This window comes from Trichoplusia ni, chromosome 14, assembly GCF_003590095.1.
Source record: "Trichoplusia ni isolate ovarian cell line Hi5 chromosome 14, tn1, whole genome shotgun sequence".
Lineage (NCBI taxonomy): Eukaryota > Metazoa > Arthropoda > Insecta > Lepidoptera > Noctuidae > Trichoplusia > Trichoplusia ni.
The window spans coordinates 1,825,787-1,849,118 of record NC_039491.1 but is presented as its reverse complement, the minus strand read 5'-3'; the positions used below and the strand labels follow the sequence as shown (position 1 = coordinate 1,849,118).

At 35.0% G+C, this 23,332-nt stretch overlaps 2 protein-coding genes across 4 annotated transcripts in view; both read left to right on the top strand.

Annotated features, from left to right (window-relative positions):
- LOC113500641 overlaps nucleotides 1–19,214 on the top strand; it is an 85,965-nt gene extending 66,751 nt beyond the window's left edge. For all 3 annotated transcript variants that reach the window (XM_026881500.1, XM_026881499.1, XM_026881501.1), the window contains 6 exons: nucleotides 11,842–11,972; nucleotides 15,828–16,022; nucleotides 16,416–16,670; nucleotides 17,066–17,229; nucleotides 17,806–18,014; nucleotides 18,396–19,214. In XM_026881500.1, coding sequence (XP_026737301.1) covers nucleotides 11,842–11,972; nucleotides 15,828–16,022; nucleotides 16,416–16,670; nucleotides 17,066–17,229; nucleotides 17,806–18,014; nucleotides 18,396–18,529 — 1,088 coding nt within the window. In that variant the 3' untranslated portion in view covers nucleotides 18,530–19,214. The remainder of the gene's footprint in view (nucleotides 1–11,841; nucleotides 11,973–15,827; nucleotides 16,023–16,415; nucleotides 16,671–17,065; nucleotides 17,230–17,805; nucleotides 18,015–18,395) is intronic.
- Nucleotides 19,215–20,633: 1,419 nt separating this feature from the next.
- Nucleotides 20,634–23,155, top strand: LOC113500575 (omega-scoloptoxin-Ssm1a). The gene is made up of 3 exons (XM_026881425.1): nucleotides 20,634–20,810; nucleotides 20,890–21,045; nucleotides 22,217–23,155. Exons 1-3 carry the CDS (start codon nucleotides 20,747–20,749, stop codon nucleotides 22,414–22,416), a joined length of 420 nt encoding a protein of 139 aa, XP_026737226.1. The 5' UTR covers nucleotides 20,634–20,746; the 3' UTR covers nucleotides 22,417–23,155.
- The last annotated feature ends 177 nt before the right edge of the window (nucleotides 23,156–23,332 follow it).

Here is a 23,332-nt window from a genome sequence, read left to right as displayed (position 1 = left end):
GGAAATAATTCTAGAGAAATAATAATTTTAAAATAGTATTTTAAAAGGCAGACAATCAAAGTCAAATACATTCTTCTTTTTTTGTTTTCTATTCGTATAATTTTGAATTTTGTTGTTTGTAACGACTTCTGTTTATATACAGTGTATAACTGTTTCTCTTACATAATCTATCTTGAACGGGAAGGATGTGGGATGAAGAAAAGTAAGAAAATTATAGAGGGGTGGCCACGAAGCGTGGTCCAATACACACGGTAATGACGTCACTTGTACTTGTAGATGTTAACGTACATAATGGTGTGTTTATATTAGCTTTACGCAGCCATACACAAGATAGGAACGTTCTTAAATCTTAGCAGTTTTTGTAGTCACAGTACTTGGGTGTAACGGTGTGATCCTTGCATCTGTTTGTTTTGTTTAAAAAACGGGTCCCACTTTAAAATTTCTAATTTTAACTTCTTTTGAATAAAAAAAAGGTTATCTTCGAGAAATCTACAAGACAAGTGTTCAAATACTGGTAAGTCAGTGGCAGCCATATTGCGAAACCGATTCTAGAAATTTCTATTAATAACTTAATAACAAAGCAATTATGAAGTACGATGTTCACTCAGTCGTTAATCTAAGACAATCTAAGTAATTCTCTACTATTTCTGTTAGGAAAACGTAATGTAAAACTGCAGATCACTGCGAGGCCGACCGGTGCCGCGTAAAAATGACGCAACTACATCGGATGAGTTCATTCTCAAACAATAAAAGCCTTCGAGTAAAACAGACTTCTATTCTTAAGATCCAACCATTGAAGTAAATATAAAAGGAAAATAATGAAATAAATGCACTGTAATAGATGTATGGAAGAAATACATACATTACAGCAAATGTCGCCTTTGGGTACTGTCTTGGTCACGTTCAACTAAAATAGGCCTTTTAAAATCATCACTTATCTAAAGGTCGTCTTGCATTTTGTTCAAAAAGTACAATGCTCAAATATAAAAAAGTCGTATCAGCTTCTTGTTTGATCACCGATCACCAATCGCGATTAGTTCGACCTCTTGCTAAAACCGATTGATTCCTATTTATAGACGTTCCTAGCACTGCTACCGACCTTAGGTATTCAAACGAATTTCACAAGAATTAACAAGCCATAAAATAAATATTGATAACTAACAAAACAGGTTCGCTTGTTAGCCTACATCAGTTCTTCGATAAATCGAGTTTTAGGTTATGGAAATAACTTTCGAAACACGCAAATTACTGCATCGTTTGATTTCTAAATAACTTTGAAACTGCATAATACTATTCTACCTGATATATTTTTCGTGTTTACTCATTTCAATCACACATTAGATTAATTTGTTTGTTGTATGTGCCTTCTCTTTGTTCTTTCCCAAGTCATTCAAATGGGTTTAATCAATCTTCTTAGTCTTACATATTCTATCAAGATTGATCGAAAGAAGCAGCTCAGTCGTAGACTATGATACCGGGGAGAAAATGTGTGTACTCGGAAACTGTATCTTTATGGCCGCGAACCAAGTCGCGCGCAACAGCGACTTCTATACAATCTCAACGTTACATTTTAAGTTCTTATGGCTTCTAAGGTAGGCAAGTGCTCATACTCATCGACAATAATATCCCTATCCATCAATCCATCACGTAAAAACAATTACATTTAAAACAGAGCAGTTCTTTCTAAAGCAGATCGTTAACTTCAATGTAACTAGAATGTATTACGTATTTACTCCAGTACGTATACTGTTAACAGTCGCGCATGTTAATTGTAAAAATGTCGTCGCCAGTTGACATGGCATTACGAAACGTGTTTACACCCACGCGTCGTGTTATCTGAGAGCAATCAGAGATAGTGTGTCGTAACTTTCTGTTCAACTCCATAAATCTTAGCAAGCTCCCTTTACGAGACTTGTTAAGCTCTTTTTGTCTTAATATTGCTACTAACAAGGCTGCTGTTGATCTGATTACCAAATCTATTATTAGACAAAAACGTTTTATATTTTCCAAACAACAACTTCCGAACTAAGAAATTGAATCTCTGTATTGCAAGGGGATTCACAAACATTTAAGTGATATGCACAAAGAAATCCTCAGAAAAAGAAAGAACAAGCATGTCTGGATTAAACGAATGCTTGTCTTACGCGGGTCATACCCGCGTGATGTCAAATTGGGTTGGCGTGGTGACCTACACCACACTACGCGTGCAATCAAAATTATTCTCAGAACAAAATTCGCACAGCAAGTGCATGTTTTCTTTCTAATTCCTGTATTACACGCATATATAATTAAACTTCAAAACGGATATAATCAATTAATAACAGTTATTAATACACAATAACCTATTAGCTTTCTAACATTGTTGATTGAATAAAAAGAAATCACGCGATTTATAATACCTGGGAAACAGCCGGTTAAAGGTTCTCAACAAAACAGATGACATGTAATTTGAGATAATTTCGTTTTTTTAATCTCGTGAGCTATCATCACAATTGCGTAATATTGCGTACATTAGTTGTTACAACTTTCTTAGCACTAAACTATGAATAATAACGAGTAGTACGTAATTTTTGTAAGACGTTGATGGATGCTAAGGTTTGTTGTGCGACCACTTTCTCGGCATGGGAAAACTACATTCATCCATGTTTATGTCTTACTTTCTATCTGATGCTGCGCTGTCGTTAATGTGCTGGAGTGAGATGTACTAGCTGCTGTCTTGTGTTTACAAATGTTGTGTAGCTTTATTTTTAAACGTTGACTGTGATATAAGGTTTGTATGCTTTTGTTGTGTTGTTATTATTTTAGAGATTTTAACTACATGGAGTGACCTATTTGCGGTTTTGTTAAAAAAAAAGGCATAGAAAATACGACCAAAATTAAATTAAATTAAAATTTCTTTATTTCAGACCCAATACATAGTTAGTGTGTTCGTAACAGATGATTATACTTAATATATACAACATGAGCGTTGTTCGCAACTTATAGTTAATTCCAACCAGTATTCTGAATGGGCAAAATCCTATTTCGGAATGTATAACTATACTAATAAACAATTAACAACGTAATGACAGACGAAGCTCTGTTACAACAAGACAATTTCCTACACAGACTTAAGAAATATAGATAGTACATACTTAATACAGAGACTGGTCTGACTAGATAGACAGAAACACGAACGAAAGACTTCAACGACATTCACTAGACGACTTTAACAACCTTAACATTTAATGTTTTTATAGTTTTACTTGTTTCACATCGCACGACATTTTAAATCTATTCGTTTTTATCTTGATGTCGAATTGTAATATTATCTAATCTTACTTAATTATAATCAACAACAGATTATTTTTATGTGCAACGAAAATGACTTTTTAGACTCAAAAAATTCTTAATTAAAACTGTGTATTTATCTTTGAACAAATGAAAATATGGTTGCATACTGTCAACTTAGTATTACAATATAAGTTTTATTACGTACGTTGTTATAAACACTAAGTCTAATTTACATTATTCATTGTTACATGATTTCCATTACTTGTTATGTATATCATCTGTATTTACAACTACATGATAATCTGTACTATGTATACTTATGTTTTTCTCTTGCTATCAACCATTTATTTTGTCTTAGACATGCTTCGCGAGTCACCAACTGTACTCTCAAGTTCGGTTTAACGCCTAACTGTAATCATTGCGAACAATTCGTATTCCTCACTCCGAGTTCATTTCCTTCCCCTCATGTTTATAATTACCTGCAAATGCATTGTATATAAGATACTATTAATTTAATTAAGTAATTATACCGGATTGCAAATTGAAATAGGCATTTGTTTAATGTTACCGCTGTTTAAAATCAGTGGGGCTTGACAATTACTCGGCATAAGATTTTAAAGTTTTTTGCCAATTAAATAATTGTAAGTAAACTTTAATTTGAGCCAGAAATGTTCCAAATACTCGCTTTTAAACATGTATTTTTGGCGAGAGGTTGATAATAATAATTATAATCACCACTTGCATAAATTAATCAAATAGAAACATTAACATGTGAGTAATATAAATTTTTGTAACTAATTTCATTATTTCATAACATACAAGGAACTAATATTATCGCAACAATTTCCCTTATCATCAGAAGCATTATATCTGATAATTTCGCAAGTTTAAATGTTTATCAACAACTGAGACCTTGAAAAAAGACTAGAACAACACTATTTTCTACAAAAACCGTGCCAATACACTTCACAGTGCAAATTTTGGTGCTTTTGCCATAAAACGGTGAATCGTGCGTGAGCGGCAATCGTAAACATTGAAGCTTGCAAGATAAATCGTAAATAAGTGCTAATGGTTTTTCAAGTTGGATACTCAGATTGGCGCAAGTCATATAGAATGTTTCACAATACAGTAAACAGTGGAATCTGAAATAGTACTGACTGAGTAACTAACATTCGCCATATAAGATTCAAGAATGCAATAGCTCACTCGGTTCTTTATAGTAAAAACGAAGTTCCCAATAAGAGAAGGAAAGGTTTTGTTGAATTGTTTTTTTTTGTATTACATGAACTTTGGGTTGGTGATGTTGGAAAGCTTGGAAATGTGTAGATAAGGCGCTGGTAGATGCGCTCGATGATGGAAAAGTAATAGAAAAAGGAAAGGTCTATTCTTGATGATTTCTTACTAGTATACCTGACATTTATTCAGCCCATCGAGGTCCATTGCTGGACATATTCCTCCACCAAGTCGTGCCACAACACCCTTTTCTCCTGTTTATTATACTTTTTAAGGTTTTTGGTCCATCGACACTGATAAGCTCCGTCGATTCTTTGTCTGATTCAAAATGATTAATTAATGATTAATTCGGACTCCACATAACTTTTCTTGTCACTCATATTAATGTCACTACAAAATAACATCCCAATTTCAGTACAATGGAATGTTATCAAACGCATCCCAATGTTATATTATTGCAGACACAATTCATTAATCTAATTTCAGTAAATTTCTTACGTTCATTGTTCGTATCACATTGTATGGGAGTGTTTACAAACATTCTCATTAAGAAAAGAGAAACCCTCTCTCCACTAGGCGACGTCATGATAATCGTATCTAATGTAGAAATATGGGCATTTGAGTTATGTGTATACGTTCAGGTTTCTCATTATGAACCGTAAGATTTTTCTTTTTCTATTCAGAGTTTTTTATGGTAATATACTACTTCTTATTAAGACTAGTTTTGATTTTATCAAAGAAAACGATCCCACACTTAAGAATGTACAACCTTGTGGTCGCGGATTTTTTCACAAACTTTCAAGCCATCCAAAAAGACACCCAGACTCGAAAAAGCGTTTGTATAAAACAGGAGCTTCTTTTAATGTTTCTTTCAGAAGCTTAATCGTGACAGTTAAGTTAAATACGAATACTTCCTTTTGCAACGAAGAACACACAACTCTTCCAATCTCAGGGTCAAGGCAGTTGGCTAACGTGAGTACTGATGACGTCACTCACGATTCCAACGTCGCGCGTCGTATGTAGTACGTTCATGTTACGCGCCACGCATACGATAACGTCGATAGCATTCGATTAAAACACGATACGTAGGAAAGTACTAGTACTATACTCGATAAAACTTGTGTAAAAACTACAAGAAGCTGACGACATCAAACGTCCTTGATACTTTTCCTTGAGGCTAGCTAAACAGCCCTTCACCTCAAAACAAAACGCACTCGATTGAAACAAGAAAATATAACGGTTGAGTATTTTTAGAACAAGACTCTAGAATTTGAAATGAAACGAAGTAATCAAATGAGTCATCGTAAATTTAGGTTCCTCCCATAGACAGTGATTGTTAATCTTACTGATAAATATTTTAAGTGACTCATTGATAACTTAGGTATAATCCGTAAAATGTAAATATAAGTTTAAATCCAGCCGGTAGTGTTGCCAGTCCTTGTCCAATAACACTAAACCTCGTTAGTTACGCTATAAAAACCATAAAACGAAAACATATTTAACAATAAACCAGTTTTTGGTAAGTTAACGTAAATCACAGGTAATTTTTTGCTAATCTTGTTCCAGTCTCATGAGCATTCTTGATCCTTGTTTTTTTTTTCCTTTAGACTTTTGTATTCATGCCATTTCATACCCCTACAAAGATCGTGAATATTTTTTAGAATGCCAACGAAACTTGTTTGACTGCCTGAGTTCAACAGGCCGTTAGAGAATGATGTAATTTGACAAGTTTAGACCCGTATTAAGATTTGCGTTACCTAGAATCAAGAGCCTTGCTAATAATTCCATGATATATTATTTTACTACGGTTCCGTAGCCATAGCCTCCGTTGTTCCTCTCATTAACCGTCATAGCTAAACAGGGGCAACAGAAGAAACATCTCACAATCGATGTTATTTCTGTTTCCGCTATAACAATTAACAATAAATAATATATCCGACAACGCCATCTAGTGTCTAACTAATCAAATCTTGTATTATGGGTGCTAGACAACTGATAAACATACTTATGTTTTTTTAAATACTAACATAATATAGATAAATTATACCCAGGTACATAACAAATGATTGTGCTCATCACACAAACATTTGTCCTAGGTGGGAATCGAACCCAAGACCTCCGGTATATCAGTCAGGGCCACTAACCACTAGACCAACAGGCTGGTGAAGCAAGAACCTTTTTGAAAGAGCGACTCTGACCTATCTGACCTCCTCAACCCACTGGGTGACACGATACCTCTTAAACTGGTTGTCAGACTTTCTAGCTTATGTCTACCAGTAATGCTTGTCAAAGATGAATGAATAACAGCCGGGACCCACAATTTAACGTGCCTTCCGTTATGGCAACGAGCAAGGTCTTTTCTTTGTAATAACTAAAATTAGTCTTGATTTTCTTAAGAAACTTTTATTTCAATTTTGCAATTCCTATAACGGCGATAGGCTAAATCGCGTAACAGATTTCTAAGCCATTGCTTATTGCAACTGCAATTGAATGCTTTAGTTAGTATTGTATTCATTATGTAACATTTTTATATAAAGTATTGTATTTTATTACCAGTTAGGTCATATCGTTATTCTAATCTAAGACGTTATTTCATCATAGTATTTATTACCTATTCATAAGGCTCTGACTTAAATTCTATTTGTATTAATTACATGTCTATTTAAGGTCAATTGCTATACCAGGCCATGGTCACTTCATGAGTTGTTTATTTAACTCATTAATGTTATGCGTAGAATTAACTAATTAAATTATTCTTTTAACCCATCGAAACAGGTTATGGTTGATATAATCTGTTTAACTATAATTTTAAGATCACACACTCGTAAAGAATGCGTTATGAAATCAATCTTTGTTTAACTGAACAATTGACGATCGTAAAAAAATAATCAATGAACGATGGTTTTAATAAGGAATACCTTTATGTTTCCGTATGTCTTTTCCTGTTTTCTGTTAATCACTTATCTCATGTATTGAGAAGCGGTGAATGTGGTTATGAAGATTGTTTACCTATATTCTCTAAATAGTTTTAATGCAAAAAGGTTAGATAAAGTCCGTGTTTATTGCCCAGACTGTTCAGCAAGTCTTTTTATCTTTGGTAGGTTGTTCTGAAGGGTTTTCTTGTGAAATCCAAAAGGCACCAGATATCTGTGATACACATGCACATGAGACAATATCCACAAATCGTCGCTCTGTTAATAGTTCAAGCTGAACAAACATTGAGTTTGCATATCGACTGTAATCGCACGGTTTGTTTCTCGCTTTACAACTGTTGTAATCGAGGAATGGAAAGTGAATATACCCTGTTGAATTGTTGGCTCATGAGAAACAAACTGCAACACGGCTCTATAGCCGTTTTCTCACGTAAATTTGCAAATTTTTCCATTTCGTTAGTAACGCTTAATTTGGCATGCTTTTTTCAGTCAAATATTGTTTATTTATCGTTTTATCACAAAAATAAACGCTATTATTAACCTTCTTAAAGTTTTGATGTTGTACGAATGTTATTGACGTTAAAAAGGCCTCTGTTCGTCCGTGAACTAACAACAATAACAATTAAGAACAACAAATGATTACTCATTTGTCATTAGCCCGTAAATGTATGTATGTTTCTAGATTTAACCCGCATCTTCGCATACTTCATAAAGGTACCAAAATCCCTTGATAAGGCTTTTTGTCAATTTAGTCTTTGGCGTTCATTGTGTAATACAATAACCTTGATAGTACATACGTAGTCTTAAATAAACACAATTTAAACCCACATTGTTCGATAAGTAACCGCTATATTTAATCTTACGAAAGAAGTCTCAAAATGTTTGTTTAATAACGAGAGCCTGATTGATGAGTTGAATGATTTTTAACACGATTAGAAAGGTATCTGTCAGAGAGAGCAATCCGAGTGGCAATGACATCGTTTTGAACCTGCCACACCGCACTGTGGACATTATGCGAACAATGACTATGTCAGCATGTCCACACATTCGCAACATACGTGTTGTTTTTAATTCAATCTAGAACATTCAAATTTCAACCTTATTGTAATGGAGTAAAGTAGTTTTAACTTCAGCGGTTAGTGAAATAGAATTTGTTGATCAAAATTCAACTGTGAATGAAAGTGAACATTACACCTGTGTGGGAAACTAAAAGAGATAGTTCCGGTTTCATGGTATTATTAAATTGCGGTAATACTGCATGATCAAAACGGTGTCCAATTATAAAAAGTATCATAAGCGAAAACATAACGACGATTGCCTTATTTTTATTTAAAAAAAAATGCGCAAATTTACCTTCTGTATTAGTAAGTACCTACACAGTGTACGTACATACTCATAGGTATTCCACCGATACAAACTAAGATTGAGACTAATTCGAATGAACTTGTGACCCGTCGTCAACAACAATTAGCGGCCAGGCTGCCGTACGTCAAACCGGTGTTACCACTATCGGTCCCAGCGGCTACATTTTTACACAAATAACTTTGTGCGTCTTGTTTTTTCTGTAACTTGAAGTTTTTATCGAATCTAAGACGATTTCCTTATTATAATTATTTACATAAACTTATAAATTCATACCTTAAAGGTTGTCCCAAATAGCGATTACATAACATTTCAAAACTGGATTTAATGTTATAAGTTGTTGCGCAACATTTTTTATCTCAAGTAATGAATATTAATTACATTGCATCACGGAATAAACGAGGTTTTAGCCCATTTAAACTATTGACAACATCAGAGAGGTTTAGTCTAGTTCAAGTTCCCCAAGGGAAAGGATATTGATTTAAATAAATATCAATAAAAAAGTTCGCAATGACTGTTAAAAGCGCTTGTGATTCCAGTGACGATCAAAAAAATAAAGACGTGAAAGTTTCGTGTTGGAATTGTTTTTTAGTCGAAAATGAAGATAATGAAAAGGAATTGTCCTTATCGGAGATCCGGCAGAATAACAGACAACAATTCAAGCTTTACTCAGTACTGGCCTCAGAAATTGGAAAACCGAAGATAGTTCCATTAAAACAAAAAATAAGCCAGAATATTAAAACTGCTAAAAAGATAGAAAATAAAATAGTTACTGATAATGTAAAACATACTGTTGAAATACGCATTGAACCAAGTGACTCGCCTGAAACTGTAATTGAAGATGAAGATGACAAAATAACTCAACTAATAATTGAACAAGAGCCAGTACAAGTTGATAAAACAGTTCAACTGCATTCCAATGAAAAAGACAGTCAAATATACGAGTGTTCTGAAGCCACAGAAACAAATAAAGAAAAAGAAAACGAGGAAAATAATAGTGAAAGGAATCAAAATATCACAGCGGATGAAATTAATGAAAGTATAAGCAGTGTTAGTGACAAAACAGATAACTCTGAATCTATTGGTAGTTACATCGGTTGCTCATTGCAAAATGTTGCTTCGTCATCACCAAATAGATCAACGTTATCATTGAATACAAAACCTTGCATTCGGAATCCCAAAAATGTGGAGGAAGAAAAAAATTACAAATCTTCGTTACCAGCGTTAAATTTAACTCAGAAAAGGAACATTTTGAAAACTTCGAAATCCCTGTATGTTGCTGACATCTCAGATTCAGAAAAACCTGTGAAATCTTTACGTTGGAGCACCCTTGACATACCCCGTCGATCTAAACTTAGCGGTAAATCTCGATTATTTATATTCTTCAGTCAAAATTTTGAACTGCCATGAGTTGCTGAAATGCTGCCATGAGTTTCCTAACGTTTTAGACTTTACCTTAAAAATATACTGTAAAAGAAACAAGTAAACAGGTTACATTACATTAGATTTGTATAAACGTAATTGTTTCGTGTACAAACGTAAAGAAACCCATAAAATTCTTGTTAACGCTAAATTCCCCATAGCATGACACATTTATTATGCTAACCATACTAAAAATAACGTCCCACTGTGTTAAATTAAGCATAAATCATAGTCAGTTCGGCTGCGCTCACACAGCCTGCACGGTCTCGGGACCTCTGTACATGTCATTCGATCCTGCAGATGAGTGAACGTAAATGAACATAGCTCATTCTGTACCTAATGTATTTAGTACCACCATAATAATGCGTAGGCACCTACATAAAACAACAGGAAACGACCATGACATGTAGGATACGATAAAAACGGATTTTATGTGGAATTACAATATAGTGATTTAGTTCAGTGACATGCAGTCGTGTTTTACTGTTTCATATCAGTTAAATAATGGTTTATTCAATTAGTTATAAATCGGAATCCAGTTATCTGACAAAAAATAAAAGTTCGGAACAATTAAGTGTGGGGACTTACAAACCAATCGATGTTTACCGCAGGGACGTGCAAAGTGATAAGAAAATGACTCTTGGTTCGTTTCTGCGTCGGTGTCTGTGTTGCAATGCCAATTCTGACGACGATCACGACTCCCGTGTAGACAACCCATCATCGGCCCTCGTGGGGCCCACCGGCAGAAGTTATACTCTCCATCATGACACAATTAGACCTAGCAGCGCATTGCAACAATCGAGTATTCCTTCTCTGATCATCACAAAACCAATCGATGATGAGTATTCTACTTCTGCCACAACTCTTCTTTTATCTTCTGAACGAAACGCTAGCAATGTTAGCCTGAGCTCGCAAAGCTATTGTGTAAAGAAAGTTAAATCGTCCCTATGTGAATCGTCACAGGACTCGGACAGCAACGGTCAGAGGTCTTCCGTAAAATCTGGTGAGAAAATCCCATTCATTCGAGAGATATTGTCGTGTCGAGACTCATTCTTGAAGTCTTTGGAGTGGTGTGATAACACGTTGACGAGAGGCAAGAGGTGCCGGTTAGTGAAGCCCGACGAATGGCTAGAACTGAAGAACGAGGGTACCGATATTACATACGGATATAGGCACGCCCTGTCTTCTACCACAAATATTTCAATACTAATTATGCACTGGACTTTGGTCGTCACACCTATAAATAAACTAGTACAACTTTAGGAATTAATCAGCACATTTTTTGTCAATACATCCTAACCTGTCTATCTAATGGTTATGATTCTGTTTCCGTGTGTTAAAACCATGCTTAAGTACATTGTTTAAAAACTCACGATCATGGAATTTCGTCTCGGAATAATTTATCATATAAATTTGATATTAATAGATTAAACTTGAAAAAAAAAACCTGTTCATAACTAAAACCATAACTAAAGTGTTAAAAACACATTTACCTTGGAATCCCTACGTCAAAGTATTTGATATGAAATCCTTATATAATGATGACCTATTTTCACAGTAATCGTGTTATTTCTGTACTATAACAGCGTTGGATAACGGTTGTTTACGTTGTTTCCAGATGAGGTGTACATGTCGGACGCGGCGTCGCCCAACCACGCGACGCTGCCGAGGCGGTCCAACTCACCGCTGCCGCACGAGAGGGACATAATGGACCGGGATCGGTACTCCCTCAACAGGAGTGGACTACAGGTATGTAACTATGGGATAAAAACCGTTCATGGTTCAGTCAGACTCGTGACACTGAGGCTCCCATACAAATATGATGAGAAAGAATGGTTCCCTGTCAAATTTATGACAATGCCAATCGTAACTTCATCATTCATGAAATTTTCAAATCTCTAGCTATCACGATTGACACCCAGCTTGTCAGACGCACAGACAGACAGCGGGTCTTTAGGAATTGGGTTCTTTGTTTATCCTTCGGATACAAAGGACTTCTTATTAACCAAAGCACCTTTTACTAGGTAATGGTACACAAACTTCAATGTTCCAAAATGTGTCAAGGTTGTTCGAATGCTAGTTTCAGCCTTAAACTTACTAATTTGTATCCATTCTTTTGTTTCTAAAGTTTAACAATATATTTTAAATAGTAAAAGAGACAAACAGTCAATATTTTGGTCTTTTCCGTAACCGTGAATCACCTACATTTTACATTAACCGTGTCGCATAAATGTGTCCACGTCTCTGCGGTTTAGAACCGATTGTCTTTAAGCAAAAAGCAACCATATGCTGTTGGGGTTAAGGACCTAAATACATGCTTATTGTTGTAAGTGTAGGAGTATTGTCTCGATGACCGCGTTGGCCATTGTATTATATTACTGCGTCTTGCAACATGCGCTCGAACAACGAGGCTTTGCAAAACGTTTAGTTGAGCGAATACCTGAGCGTTGTGCTCACGCCGGGTGCTTGACGAACATTTCTAATTTTATACGTATGACCAATTCTTGAACATTCTTCTCGTTACTTGAAAATAAAGCTCTCTTTAGCACAATAAGGATAAAAGCAAGTCTTTTCCATAGATAATAATAATTATTTCTATCGTTCAAATGAGTTACCACCAAGCCACTTGCTTTCAAGGACGGCTTATATTAATCAATTATTATTCCTGCTGCGCTATAGTTTATTTATCGACTTGTCAATAGCCTGCCTTATCAAGCAGATAAGTAATGAATCAAAACAATACCATGTTGTATGGAGTATGAATTAAAAACAAATGCACTGGGCTCGGCCTATCGCGGCTAACACCAAAATGTTGTAACATAAATCCCTTATATAGCACCGCGGTGTAGGTTGATAAAATTTTATTACTCAATGCCATATGTGACCGTTTGGGCCGCTTAAAACGTTCACCTTCCAACTAAAATAAAATCTAGTACCTAACATACGTACTTTTGCGGTACCGTTAAAGTTAGACTGTGTCACGCAATGTTTTAGAAAAGCAATTTAGTAGGCACAAGACGCGGTATGTTGGACAAACGATATGTTCCACATAGCAGTGACGACACAATTATTGGCATACATTTTAGAATGGCTATCGTGCCTTTCATTATCAGTTTTACGACCCGATTGGCACTGCACTCTGGTTGGAATTACTGTTCTAATATATGTTGTTTTTATTCTGGAAACATTACAGCGAGTAAAGAAAAAAGTTTCGTTATGTTTCCAAACTATGCATGCTATACTAGTAAATGTCTTAAATATAATGATCAGAACTTCTTTTATTCTATGAACGACAATATGAATATGTTAATCCTAATACGACTATGTTCTTGCTCCATAGGATTAGTCCGTATTAAGTGGCTCACGCCGTAACATATTTAGTTAAGACGCTAAACGGGTTCTCCAAATGTAACACGATTTAGTAGTGGTTTCTTGCATATTTATAACCATCTTCTTAAGAGTTAAATTGAAAGGACTGTTGCTAATCCATTCGTAGACTGTTTTCTTCAGCTCCTCCGTCGTAGATGCTTTAGTTTACCTGAACTAAACGAAGCCATATCCGTCTAACCCTTATTGAGTTATAGCTAGTCTAGAAATAGAACCTATTATTATACTTGTTAAAAATAAATTCCTCATAGACAAATTAGGCACCCGAACTAAACATAAAACCACTTTAGAACAGGAACTTCAAACAATCATTTATAATCTTTAACATTTGTTAACTGGTATATTAAGTGATCTATTAACCAATAAATATGTTTCCTGATCTTGTTAAGGTAACTTGACATAATAGTCTAAATGCTTGTAACTCGGTATGGCATAAAAATGAGACAGCGCCCACTCGAGACATGCTCCTGAGATTGCGTGGGCACAGCTTAAGTGGACGACATTTTTTCCCCATTGTTTCACATAGGGGAATTGAATTAAAATAACAAAGCTTGGGAAATGTTTGTTACGTATATTTCCATAATTATCCTCATGATATTGAATCGCTTATTCAATGCTTTGAATTTTATTTTTATATAATATCCGTAAATAATATCAAACGGCCTATTATGCGGAAACCAACAAATTACAAACTTTAGGATGAAATCATATGTGTAATATTTTATTGCAAATGACACTCAACTAGGTACTAGTTTATTTTTTTTCCATTCTTGGCGTTTCAAAAGGTTAAAAATACCGTAACCGCGTCACAATGACATTAATTAAGCCCGTAATTATACGATATTCGATGAAATGAAGTCATTACCAAAAGCGTAACTCTGACACGATTTCGTAACCACGTCCAATTTGTAATTGTTCATCTCTGTAAATGTAAGGAAAACAGTGTCGGTTAAAAATAAAACGATGAGCAGTTTACCTGAATTATTTACGAAATAGTTATCTATTTTCCTGTATTATAATTAATATACTGCAGTCAGCATTGACTGTGATAAATAGATGATATTAATGCTGGAATGAGTGGTTAGGCACCAAAACCAAACTTCAATTTATAAAGAAAAAATATATGAAATAGGTACTTCCCGCTTGATTAGCTAAAGTCTAACATACATCAAACAAAGAATTAAATTATCAAATGTTAACCCGAAAACGGAATAGCAAACAAGTCATTCAGGTATTGCAAAAATGTAGTATCGTGTGACGGTGTTACAGATAATGCAACCAAACAAAAACATTTCGCCGTGTGGTTGGTAAGCCGTAATTACTAATTACAGCTCAGTTGTATCAGAACGCGTATCAGTGAAAAATGTACGCAGAAACAAACTCACACAAAGCTTTATTTATAGAACGGATTCAAATCATTTGTATATGAACACGCCGGTGAGTTTTTAATATTGTGTTAAACATATAATGTAGGTGACAAAAATATAATTTTGAGGTACATGTTATATAATAAAATTGTGAGTTTAAAACATTTTTAGAACTATCAGCCTATAATGGTAATTAATGCTTGTGACCTGCACTGCGTTTAAAGTTATTTTTTAAATAATTTTGTTGAAAATATCATAACAAAAAGAAATTAAAAACGCTAAGATAATTGATAATTGTAGTCTAATAATTTACAATGATTTAAAAGGTTTTTGAGACATTTACATTTTGACATTGTTGCCTGAATATTATGTATATTTTTACTAATCAATAAACAATGGGTATTTTGGTTGTGTCGATGCTTTTCACATCTTTGTACTATTTAAATATTGGTGCCGGAATTACTACAAAATGAAATAAAAGGCAAATAAACAAATAGGATTTCAATATTCGACCAAAATACCATCTTAATTTATGCACAAGTTGTGTATAATTAAACATTTAATCTCCTTCTTGTCTTTGTCACATGTTGTTTACGATGTCGTGCGATGTTCCTTCCATTCTTACATTCAAAAATTCATTAATCATTCACAAATCACTACACGATCATATTGATTCAAATTCAAACCATCCAACAAAAGGTAAACTTTTACAATAATTATTGAAAGGCGTGCTATTGAGGGTGCAAACGCTACAGACATATATTTTTTTTGTTTAATTTTACAGTATTTTTAGTACATCTTAATAATCTTTTCTTGTATATTGATCTTTATAATATATATTTGTTTCCAGGCTCGTTCAGAATCCATGGCGTCGGTATACTCTGGCGCGGGTGAAGGCACGCGCGCTAACGTGACGGTCCGCGGCGAGGTGCAAGTCTCCCTGCTGTACAACTACCGGCTCGGCGCCCTAGAGGTGGGAGTCAAGCGTTGCCGGGACCTCGCGCCTGTCGACGTCAAGAGGAATCGGTCCGATCCTTATGTTAAGGTTGGTCACTTTGAAAATGTTCAAGATGTATTAAGACTTCGAATTAATGGGAGGAAGCAGGTGTATAATAAGCCTACGACCACAGGGATATTATTGTCTGTATTAACTAACTACTTACTACTATACGGCGTATATCAACGTAGATCGGTGTCTCGCTTTCACAGCTATTATAGTCAAGAAGGGGTGGGCCCACAGGTTTTCCACCTGACCATAGAATAGATACATATACGAATGCTATAAATCTCTTCAAACTTTAAGGGAACCCAGATTTGATGTCTAATTCAATATTTTTGGCTATTTACAGATCCAACCAAGGTCCATAAAATCAAACGATATTATTGTTTTATAACACTTAATAACACTGTATTGTATAATATCCGCTAATATCCGCAGGTGTACTTGTTACCGGACAAGTCCAAAGCTGGCAAGAGGAAGACGAAGGTGAAGAAGAACACGCTCAGCCCCGTGTTCGAGGAGACGCTGTCGTTCGTGCAGCCGCTGGCCTCGCTGTCCGCGCGGACACTGTGGCTCAGCGTGTGGCACGCAGACATGTTCGGCCGCAACGACTTCCTCGGGGAGGTCACGCTGCCGCTGGCCGACGTCGTGTTCGACGACCCCGCGCCCAGCTGGTACAAGCTGCACGAACGGGTCAGTACTATACACCGTACACACATTTGGGAGTGGGGGTTGGAGTTCGAAAGGCGCCAGATTTTATGGGAGTTAATTCATTCGGGCCGTCTAACATAGAATTCAGAGATCGGTGGTTAATTATGATTTGTCGAGTCCCTGAGACAATTTTGGTTTTTGAGAACTGATGTAATATTCCTGCAAATAACATGTGTTTCAAAAGTCTAAAAAAAATAAGAAAAACTTGCTTAAACGACAAAAGATAAATCCAAGATCATTTCGGGAGAGTATCCTCGAAAATACTTGAGTCATTATTAAATGCTGTCAATAGCCTTAAAAAAAAAGTAAAATCAGCGTTCTGCCAATAGTAATAACAATTATCACCTCTTATGTTAACATAACATTTTATTTTGCAGACCGAGCAATTCGACGAGCAGCAGGGTTGTCGCGGCGACCTCATCATCGGCCTGAAGCTGGAACTGGACGCGCGCGGGACCGGGACTCTGCATGTGCTCGTCAAGGAGGCCAAGAACCTCGTCGCTACCAAGCCTAATGGACTAGCTGATGTCTTCTGCAAGAGGTATGTCACATATGATTCATAAAGTTAGAAAATATTTTGTGTAGTTTGTCTAATGAAAACCCTGCCATAATGAGTGATTCTATCGTATGATGCAGTTTTACTGCACGGATAGCCGAGTGGTATAGGTCACCACTCCAAACATACTGTGCGCAACGTGTCGCAGGTTCGATCCCCGCGTAGGACAAGCATTTGTGTGATCCACGAATGCTTGTTCTGAGTCTGGGTGTCTTTGTGCATGTAATTTGTATTTTTGTCAAACTCCCCGCGAATTATTAAATTCCTTCCTGCGGGAGTCGTTTTTTTTTTACTAAGTAAGTAAAATTCTTTATTTTACCTTAACTTTTCGAACCTACACCGATTTTGAAGTAATCGATCAAATATGTTTTGATATTCCGTCTTTCTTAAATTTTAAAATCACTGCCAGTTTGGCTGTTTAAAATTTACACGCACATTATTACTTTGGGTGACAGCGATTTTAATTCCTTGAATTATTTTCTCGCTTCCTGTATGCAATACCTTATTTGTTAATTACACTGTTAATACTATATATCTTCTAACTCACTTGTGTATTCCCAGCTACCTGCTGCCGGAGCGCGGGCGGCTGGCCAAGCAGAAGACGGGCGTGTGCCGGCGCACGCTGGCGCCGCGCTGGGAGCACAGCTTCACGTACCGCGGCGTGTCCGCGCCCGAGCTGGCCGCGCGCGCGCTCGAGCTCAGTCTGTGGGACCGCGACCGCCTCGCCAGCAACGACTTCATGGGCGGCGTCAGGCTCTCGCTAGGCACCGGTACGATGCTAACTTATATAGCGATATCATCATCATCATATATTAGTATAGTCCGTCCAATACTCAAAGTAGACCTATCCTAAAGTACGCCGACCCATCCCTTGAGCAATCTGCATTAAGAACATATTGTATGGTATATATTTACTGATACCCAATTGGTTTTACTATCCAAAGCATTTTAGTTCAAATGGTTAAAATTCAATCGCTACTACTTAACACAATGAATTTCAAGTAAAATTTGCTTTGAAGCTAATGATACAATATTTTACATTAAAGATCACTTACCTATGTGGCGGACGACAAATGAAAGATCTGTTCTTTCAAATCCATCAACAACAATAAATGCTCCTTAAAATACTAATGATACAATTTCTTTCCCAGGTACATACATGGGCGCCAACGTTAACTGGATGGACAGCGCGGGCAAAGAGGTGACTCTCTGGCAGACGATGATACAACGACCAAACTTCTGGGTCGAAGGCTCCTTACCTCTGCGACCTCATCTCAGCAACTGAACTTACCTCACTGCCTCTGTCTACCGAATACAATAACTATTGTATACCTATACACATATTATATGTATGCATGTTGTATGACATCGAAATCTATACAATATTGTAAAAGAAATCGGCGTTCGTATACTTTATTCTAATTATAAGACTATTTTCTAATACTCTGATACTTTTTATCTCATGCAGGGGTATGTCCGGACTCCGACCGAATATTTATGTGCTAACAGAACTGGTCTTTAACTTTTGTTTCTTTATTTCTAAATAAAGCAATAGATTTAAAAGAGATCAGATTCGAAAGCCATAAATATATTCTAGAGATACCCCTACATACTATATCTGTATCTAACTTTTTTCTGTGGTAAAACAAGTGCCAATAAATTACTACTTACAACCCATTCAATCTATTTTATACTTAAATATGTATAAGTATCATGTCAAACGAAATATTTACATGTTCTATTTAGATACCTAATTTTGATATGTAACGTTACATTCCACAATGAATATAATATTAAAATCATAGCTTTAAGTATCTAATGACAATAATATTATAGAACTTGCTAACTGCCTATAATTAGATAAATCTAAGTTATGCATTTAAAATAGAATTATAATGTACAAATTAAGTTTACATGAGTTAAGGTCAGCTCATGCATATTGTGATTATTACGTCTAGGTGTTTTGGAAATTGAAGAATGAATGTTTATGAAAGATGTCTGTGTATATTAAATAAAAGTATGGAAGTTTCGGATTTATATAACGTAACGACTCTTAGACGTCCATAGTTTGTATTATATTAGATATCTTAACAGCAATGATGCAGTTCATTGGTATTCCTTTATTATTATATAAACTTAAATATTTTTTTATATAAACTTATTGTGAATTTGAAGCAATCTGGAAATAAATAAATTCTGAATAAGACATTTTTAATATTATTGTGTTTGTGATTTTTTTTATAAAGCCCTATTTCCTTATTTATCCTATTTCTGAATAAATTGATATCGCAATAAGAAAAAGAACGGCTCTGCAAACATGTTTTAATTTTTGAATCACGGTATGGAGTGAGTTCCATCGAATAGACCGTAACCGAATTACCCAATGGTTGCAGTTTCAGGAAGGGCCATTCTTATCGCCTAGGGAGGTATAGGTATACGAGATTATCATTCATACAATCACTAGCAATCTAAGCACTATTTCCGTGTTTCGGAAGGCACGTTAAATTGTGGGTATTATCTACACATTTAGCTTCATGCAATCGCTCGTCACTCGTTACCAGGTGCGGCCTCTAGGAGTCGCTCGCCGCTCGTTTCCAGCGATAAATCTGGTCAGGACACAACCCTGTGTTGCTGATTTTCTGATCCATTCGTACCCCGTGGCAGTGATACAAATGAATGAAATAGGATTGCATAAAAATTACGATATAATGGTGTTATTTTTTTCAATTTTTCATTATGTACGAGAATTAATTTGGAGACCGTTACAGCACCACTTTTGTATCGACTTGTCTCGCCGCTCTCTTTCGATCGTTTTTCTTTTTTTTTCTCTATTCTGTAGTGTTTTAATTACCTATGATCTTTTCCTAGCGAATAGATAAAGCTCAACATTTTGAGCTTTATCGCTACATATCACGTGACGCGGGGAATTTAAAATGAGATCACGTTATCAGATTGGTCGCTGCAAAAAAGCGACTCATGAGGCTACATCCAAGGCTGGAATCCAACCCCAATATAGTTAGGTAAATGCTAAGTAATAGTACATGCATTTAAGCAATAGTCAATCTTTCTTTAGGGGAAGATACCTTTATTTAGCTGTTGGAGATTTATGGGGTAAAAGTTTTATTTTTATTCATTTCATGATTTCAATTCATTCAATAAAGTATGCGTTTTAAAATGTATTTAATTTTATCGTTTACTTTAATTGTTTTATAATAAACAGAACTTCTATCGGTTATCAAATTAAAATAAGAATTTTACCATTGTTCAAACCCTGTGCGGTAGACTATAAAGTAATGCTAAGGATGTTGTTTTGAACAAACTTGAACGCAATTGAACGAACACAACATTTGACTGATTTGACAACTTCACCAAAGTTTGACAGATATCGATTGATTGAAGCCGTTACTGCGTGTACTTGCGTCGACAGTGCAGTTTATTTTCACATTTGCTCATTATTTATCATATATAATACGAATTTCATGAATAAAATATATAAGTTACCATGAAGAGTTTGCCAGAAAAAGTCTTCCTCTACCTTTGTGTAACGTTTGCAACTATAAAATCAGGTAAAAGTTTTAGGGCGTTGTTTCTTTGATTATTGTTTCTTTGAGTTTTTATTTTCATTTATTATTTTGTTTTTTTTAGTTTATTCCATAGAATGCTACCAGTGTTCTGGGACGGACTCGAATAATCCGTTTCAGTGCAATGAGTTTTTAGAAAACGATGTTGACTTAGTCCCCGTTGACTGTGCGACGATACATAACGCTCAGTACTGTATAAAACATGTTGGGAGATACGAAGGTGAGCGGTTACGCCTCAGGGTTTGAGTACCACAAGATAACCATAAGAAACTGTCTTGTTTGGGGAACACTGGTTATTTGTAAGGCATATTCTAACCTGTAGAATATTGTGTATTAATTGTGGAACAGTAAAATCTAGTGGTGATAGGAACATAGTAGTTAATAACTTTAGCAAATATCTACCTTTTTTTTAATCTTCTCTAACTTTAATATTTTCTTTGGGTATCACTATAATTTACAAATGGATTAAATACACCATTTTGAACTTTTTCATTGACAATTTTGTTATATTTATTTTACTTTCTTATAAGTTTCTTTTTTTACAAAATACTTTAATAACTACATCTGGTACTAACAACAACTAAAATATGAAACCAACTTGCCTACTAACATAGGTGTAGCATTAGACTGCTATCAATGCAACTCCTCATCAACTATGGAATGTGGTGATGGTCTCATGAAGCTAGATGGCGGGATTCTGCAGCCGACGTCATGCGAGCATGTGTTTGAAGCTCGATACTGCATTAAACAAACAGGTTTATTCTAACACAGATTAATGGTTTTTGCTTTTGAACCACAAATTGAATCTCATATGAGTTCTGCAAAAATTCTGTAAATATAGATTTATTGAGGTGTCTTTATTGCACTATGGATATTAAATATGCAACATATAAACATTGCTAAAAATGCTTCTTATTAAAAAAAAAACAAACAAAATGTTAAAATATCACAATAATATTTTTATCAATGTTTATTTAGATAGTAGTTACTAAACTAACAAAATGTCACTATATTTATGCACTGGGATATTTAAGTTTCACAGCACTGGGCACTAAAATAGGTTCACTAACATGGTTGGGACTCTGTATTGGTGAGTATTGCACATTTTTAATGTTTGTATTTTTTTTTTCAAAAATCTTACCATGGCCAGTAGACTTGTCATTATGCCAAGAAGATTAATTAAATGACCCCAATGTTCTGTACTAATTAGATTGCTTATGTTCCTATATATTTTTCAGTACCATATTTCACCTAAAGCAGTGTCACATTGTAGTATTGTGCACATATAGACAGCTGACCATTAGATATATATTTACATTCAGTTACCTAATGTTCTATTTCCCTCACGCTTAAATAAAAAGGTTTGTTAAAAACCCTACATAATATTTCAGGTGGCATCAGCACAAAGAGGTTTTGCTCTTCATTAGACCTGGGTAACTACTGCAACTATGTCCAACAGCCAGGAGACAAGCTGGAGTACCGGACTTGTATATACACATGTAGCACGGACGGATGTAATGCAGGCACTAATTTGAAGACATCTGCTATTGTTTTAGTTGCTCTTTTCATTGTAAAATGCTTTATTTTATGAGATGATGAATCATTCCTCTTTTTTAACTTCAGTATATTAGTTTTTGACTTACCTGAATTCCAAAACTTGCAGGTTTTACAGTATCATTAGTGCAAATATAAATTGCAAAGACAAATTGAGTTGGGTTGAACTATTCATTCGTTCATTTGTTTCTATCGGTTAACATAATCTTTCTCATCATAGTAATGATAATTTAAATTGAATATGAGAATGATGAATCAATCTTAATAGAATCTCAAATTTTAACCTCTTATATTGCGTGCTTGTGTGCCAGATTCAAATAATAAGATACATAGTCATATGTATGTTAAAATTATACACGATTATTTCATATACAAAAAAAAAACACTGACTGTTATTGGTTTTCATTCTAAAATCTATCATTTATTTTAAGTATCATAATTTTAGTTAATAAGTAAATATTAGACAAATGAATTACTAGGTACCTTACACTGCCTTAAAATGTGTACAAGAATATATTTTTACGATTTTTGTAAAAAAAATTGACTACATCCGTCCAATCGCATTTTGCTAGAATATAGTGTATAAGAGTATATTTCAAGATACATTGACTTGTATTTTTTCTTTTGCAGAGAACTAATTTATTATATATATTTCCATTGTGTTATGTCATCACGTAGTTTAGTTTCTGTTAAACCGACTGACTAGAAGATAAAATAGTGATCTGAAATATTATACCTATACATGCTTTTGTATAATAAACATTTTCCATGAAATACCTTTGTGTATCATTTTCTTAAATTTTGGTAAGATTAGGGAGTTACCAAGTAGGCACAACAGAGGGTTCATATTCACTTCGTATTTGATTAAGAAAACCTGTTTTGTATATATTTCTTGTTTGTATAAAGGTTTCCTGGACCAATTTTCTAATAAATTGGAAGTTACAAGGTTAAAA